This window comes from Rhamphochromis sp. 'chilingali' (genome assembly GCF_963969265.1).
Source record: "Rhamphochromis sp. 'chilingali' genome assembly, chromosome: 2".
NCBI classification, from domain to species: Eukaryota; Metazoa; Chordata; class Actinopteri; order Cichliformes; family Cichlidae; genus Rhamphochromis; species Rhamphochromis sp. 'chilingali'.
Genome location: NC_137930.1, coordinates 59,532,376 through 59,537,908, shown reverse-complemented (window position 1 = coordinate 59,537,908; position 5,533 = coordinate 59,532,376). Strand labels below are relative to the sequence as shown.

The 5,533-nt window shown below is 39.6% G+C and overlaps 1 protein-coding gene across 1 annotated transcript; it reads left to right on the top strand.

The window, feature by feature from the left end:
* The first annotated feature begins 197 nt into the window (after positions 1-197).
* Positions 198-4,420, top strand: calub (calumenin b). The gene is made up of 7 exons (XM_080874649.1): positions 198-298; positions 1,258-1,500; positions 1,722-1,915; positions 2,026-2,192; positions 2,295-2,355; positions 2,526-2,725; positions 3,114-4,420. The coding sequence occupies exons 2-7, from the start codon at positions 1,280-1,282 to the stop codon at positions 3,216-3,218; spliced, it is 948 nt and encodes a 315-aa protein (XP_080730775.1). The 5' UTR covers positions 198-298; positions 1,258-1,279; the 3' UTR covers positions 3,219-4,420.
* Positions 4,421-5,533: the final 1,113 nt, after the last annotated feature.

The window sequence follows — 5,533 nt, the reverse complement described above, 5'->3', positions numbered from 1 at the left end:
TTAATGTATTTATTTATTTAAATAATAAGCGACATGTTTAGGCAAAATGTGATGGTTTTGTAGCTTTTTTGACAGTGGCATTTATGAATGAAGTGTGTTTTGTCGCCTTTGAGGACGTGGCGGTTCTTGGCCAATCCAATCAACGATGCTCTCTTGAAGTGGACCAATGAACAAGCGACATCGCATTCGGCTTCTCGTAACCTGATTGGTTGATTTTTGTTCTAGCACAGGAAGTGCATGGGTGTGTTTCCGAGGGGCGGACGTAAGGCTACAGCGACGAACTTTGCAGAAGAAACCGGTGAGTACTCAAAATAAATTGGGTAAAATCTCTAAAAGAAATAGAGTGTATTTCTCCAATAGTGACTTAAAGTGGTCCGTTATGATGGTGCTGACTTATCCGCATTGAGCGCTTTAAATTGCAAGACTAATAGGGGGGAAAACTAGCGGTATCCTGGGTTAGCCAGTCTGCTATTAATGCCTCACCTTGGTATGGATGGTAACGGTCTTAGAAATAACGGTCACAAACTGTTGCTTCTAACTTTAATACAAAAAAGGCAAGATTTAAGTTGTCGAGATAAAAAAAAAAGATTATATCACTTGCCACGCTAAAGCCAGTATAATGGTGAGCTTTTTTTGATCACAGGATGATAAAATGACCAAAAATTAGAATATATGGGATAGCAACCCGGCAATTCTGTAAAACCGTTATTAGGTGTGTTTTTGCCAGGTAAACTTACAAAGGTCTTTTAGATATGTGAACAGGTAGCTTAATCTCATAAGTTTGCTTTAAAGCTCAAATCTGTGGATGTTTGGAGCAAAAGATCATGCAGCATGTTTTGAAGAGAAATCTGTACTCAATTGCCAGTTTATTAAGTATACCAAGCTTTACGCCGTACAGTAAAAGACAATAAACATGCTCCATTAACATGTTTTGGTTTAATACTTTGTGTGGAGTGACTGTGTAATATGCTGGGAACTGTCGAGTAGATTATGGTAATAACAATGTGTGGAACACCAGCTTCCAGAAAGCAGCAGTAGAACAAATAAAGTATTGCATAAGCTGTGAAAGATTAGCAGTACTCGTGGTATTTGGCTGCCCTTTGAGTCATATACTGGCAACCAGCAATGAATGAATGAAATCAAAAGACAGGATTAGTACTGACTGCATGCTTTCATGCCATGATAAAGAAATGGGTTTAGGAGGATGACAATGGCTTTTTGGTGACTTTTTTTCTCCCCTCCAAACTCCTGCTCTAGACGGTGCTTGTACGTGCACAGGATGGAGCTGCGGCCACTCATCATGTGTTTTGCTCTCTGCGTGGTTTACGCCACCAGCAAACCCACAGACAAGAAGGACCGTGTGCACCACGATGAACCTCTCAGCAGCCGAGAGCACGATGATACTGAGAACTTTGACTATGACCATGAAGCCTTTCTGGGACAGGAAGAGGCTAAGACTTTTGACCAGCTCACACCAGAAGAGAGCAAGGAGAGGCTCGGGTAACAACACTGTCTTCTGCTTTTTTTTTTTAAAGTCATTGGGGGATGTTTGTAATTACCTGAATACTTTGAGGAATTATGCAGATACAAATGAATCCCAAAATTGGTTGAAAAAGTAATTCTTGTGGTACATTTTGTTTTGATCATGCTTATCTGAGATGACAAAACTTTAGGGGGGGAAAAAATGAACCTTTTCTAATTTTTCTGCTCTTTCTTTCCAGCATGTTGGTTGAGCGTATAGATGAGGATAAAGATGGTTACGTGACTGTTGAGGAAATGAAGAAGTGGATCAAGCACGCACAGAAGAGGTGGATCTATGATGATGTGGATCGACAGTGGAAGAGTCATGACCTCAACGGGGATAACGTGGTGTCATGGGAGGAATACAAGAATGCCACTTATGGATACATTCTGGGTACAGAGGCAGACAGTTTTCGTTTCATACGTTAGCTTTATTTTTATAGACAAATGTACTTTGCCACTCTTGGACTCACACTGAAAAATGCTGTGTCTTCTGACTCGCAGATGATCCCGACCCTGAAGATGGCTTCAGCTACAGGCAGATGATGGCTCGTGATGAGAGGAGATTCAAAATGGCTGACCAGGACAATGACATGAAAGCTAACAAGGAGGAGTTTACAGCCTTCCTTCACCCTGAGGAGTATGACCACATGAAAGACATCGTAGTGCTGGTGAGAGACACACTCACAAAGGTGCTACATACTGAGACCAACTGGATATCTTCCTTATCCTTTCTCACTATGTACTTTTTTTTCTTCTTCTTTTTTTTTAAGGAAACTATGGAAGACATTGACAAGAATGGAGATGGCTTAATTGACCTGGATGAGTACATAGGTGAGTTCTGACAGCCTACCAGCATCATTATTAGTTTGTACCACACGATCTTTGGTGATTGGAGGAAGCAAACCAACACACATATTAAGTTTTATTATATTTTATAGGCCACGTTGCATTTCTAGCACTTGCTTCATCAGTCAATGTGTTCCTGTCTGTTTGTGGTCTAGGTGACATGTACAACCAGGAGGGAGACACCTCAGAACCTGAGTGGGTGAAGACTGAGAGGGAGCAGTTTACTGAATTCAGAGACAAAAATAAGGACGGGAAGATGGACAAGGAGGAGACCAGAGACTGGATCCTGCCCAGTGACTATGACCACGCTGAGGCTGAGGCCAAGCATCTGGTCTATGAGTCTGATGCAGACAAAGTGAGTACTGTAAAATGTCAAAATTACTTATTTCTTTCATTTTGTTCCTTGTGACTTTACTTTTATCTGCACCGTGAGTTTAGGTATAGAAAGTGAAAGTGGACTCATGCCCACACTGGTTATAACATTTTTAAGTTTTTGAATATGTAGCAAAATTGACTTGACCTAGTAAATTGTTAAATGTGATCCCAAACACTAGTCGAGACCAGACCAGTCAGCAAGATCCTGATCAGCTCATACCAGTGTTCAGAAAATACTGGTGTATCTGTAATCAAAACTCAATTGGAGGCCTTTAAAATAGCTTGAAAGGCAGACCATTGTGTTAGTTCAAACATATAGGACAAACTGAATGCCTATAGCAGATGGTTTCTTGTGTTTCTTTTGTCAGGATGGCCATCTCACCAAAGCCGAAATTGTGGATAAGTATGACCTGTTCGTGGGCAGCCAGGCGACCGACTTCGGGGAGGCGCTGACTCGACACGATGAGTTCTAAAATCCGCCTGCCTCCAAAGACTGTGTGCTCTTCTTGTGTGCCACCTTTTAGCCGTGGAGTGTTTTTTAAACAAGATGAGCTTGCCTAATCGAACGCCACAGACAATAATTTATTTGATTTCTTGAATGTGTCCCATTGCATACACACACACTAACATTCTAAGCAACTTGCACACCATCGGCCAGTGTGAGCTCATGTTAAGCAATGCCTCAGATTGGGATATATAATGCCGGCCTTTGCTCTGCTTCCATACACTACCTTTTTTTTTGCCCATGTCAGGTAAAGGACAAATCAGATATTATTTTCTTTGAGAAGACAGTTTCTTTGCATAGCCTTGATTTGTTGCAAAATGCTTCATGGAACAGAGTTTTAGTTTGTAGCCTACAGAGCAGCTTGTCACAGCATGTCATTCTGTAGTGCATTAGACTGAAGCAAAAAGCAGAATTTGTACCATTGCTCTGTAATTGGGCTCAAACTAAACTTTACTTGTACTTTGTTTTTCATTTCTTCATATTATTGTGATGCTGGAGTAACAGCTGTTTGTAACAAGGAGGTATATGTTGAATTCCAGTGGCAATGGAGACCATTTGGTCGAGTGCAATACAGTATCATCAGTTGGACCAGGCTTTGTTTGCTAAGCTGGGCCTAAACCTTCCACGTTAACAAAATCTGCACATCCCAACCGACGTGCTTCGTGTTAGCTGAAGGAATACAGATGAATTTAGGGACTGATGGATGCTTCGTCCTCAATGCTGCCTCCTTTCTTCTATCTCATCACCTCATTAGTGTGAGTGCGTGTGCGTGCATGTGAATCCGTGTGTACATATTTACTTGTATTCTTGATGACTTGTTTTTTTTGCTTTTTATTGTTACAGTTTTGTTTGATTCAGCTGAACTAATTTGTGTGCCAACCAAAATCTTTGTCCTGTTTTGTAAGCAATTTAGTTTAGAAAAAAATGACGTTTCAACATTTCTTTCCCAGATATGTTTGTCATGTTTGTACTATCACTACTAGCATTTATAACCACTGTTAATAATTTTTATGGTATTATATATGACTTTTTTTTACAAGCTCACTGCAGCAACAGCCTTTCACTAGTGACTTTACTGTAAATGAGTTGTTCAGCAAAGTGAGCACTCTAACAATCAGGTCCAGTTTTTGTGATTGAGAACAAAGTCTCAATAAAAAATTAAAAAAGGTGTGTTTTGGTTTCTTTATTCTTTTGTGTTGGTTAAGCTGTCAGAAGCTTTCTGCTGTATAACAGCTATTCTCTGGAAAGCTAAACATACCAATTGCTCAGTTACTGTCTTCTACAAACTTCACATTCCTAATAAATAATCTTATAAAACATTTCATCATATTAAGTGGAAGCTGAAAAATATCAGTGCTCGTATTAACAGTGAAGGAAAAACACAGTTCAGAATGTTGACCTGCTTGTTGTCTTCCTTCCACCTTCTTTTTCAGACATTCATTTTCCCTTTCACTATAATACCAATGTTGGTGTTTTTATATACAAAAGTGTCAGAACTGAGCTGAATGCACACAGTATTTAATGAATGCGGCGAAGTCACAAACTATTCAGAATAGGGCGTGATGAATATTAACAATTTATTCAGAAGCTCTTTTCTTTTGAGGTCTTTGTGATCTTTAGATTCACATTCACTTACCTGATGCTATTCATTAGGAGCCTTAACCTTTAAGTTTTTACAGAAAAATGTTTGTTTTTTTTATTCTGCTTTGATGTACAAAAATGTGAGAAGAACAGGATTCATCTGCAGAATATTCAAGACTGAGTGCTGCCTGCTACACTGACAAACTTATTAAAGGAAGAATCAGTAGTATGCACAACCTTTCACCTTTTGTATCTTTAGATTTCTAGTGTCTATAACCATCTGTCAGTGGCCTTTAACAACGAAAACTGAAACCGTATCTTTAGACACGCTATGCTGAAAGTTAAACTATGGCCAATTCTGACCTGCCTTTATTTCTGAAGTAGCCCAATAGCATGAGGCTGCCACCAGCGTTTTTCACTGTAGAGATTGCATCAACCAGTTTATGAGTGTTTGCCTGATGCTGTGCTTGCAGTTCTTTCTAATGAGTTCAGTTTTGTCCTGTCAAATCAGAAAAAGCAAGTAAGTCCTTAAAATACTGTTTGGAAAATTCAAAGCTTGCTTCCTGTGCTCGAGTAGCTTCTGTAATTAAATTAAAAGAGCATTCAGTATAGCTAACTGTAGGAACAGTCCCTGTGGTTGTAGAATTTTTTTTTCTTTCTTTTCCCCCCCCCACATCACAGTTTATGAAGCCATTTTCCTAC

What these genes read in the sequence shown, in the direction of transcription:
- calub (XM_080874649.1), top strand. Translation starts at nt 1,280, where the DNA reads ATGGAGCTGCGGCCACTCATCATGTGTTTTGCTCTCTGCGTGGTTTAC. An exon ending in TGAAAGACATCGTAGTGCTG is followed by an intron (nt 2,193 to 2,294) that starts GTGAGAGACACA and finishes TTTTTTTTTAAG; the next exon opens with GAAACTATGGAAGACATTGA. An exon ending in ATGAGTCTGATGCAGACAAA is followed by an intron (nt 2,726 to 3,113) that starts GTGAGTACTGTA and finishes TTCTTTTGTCAG; the next exon opens with GATGGCCATCTCACCAAAGC.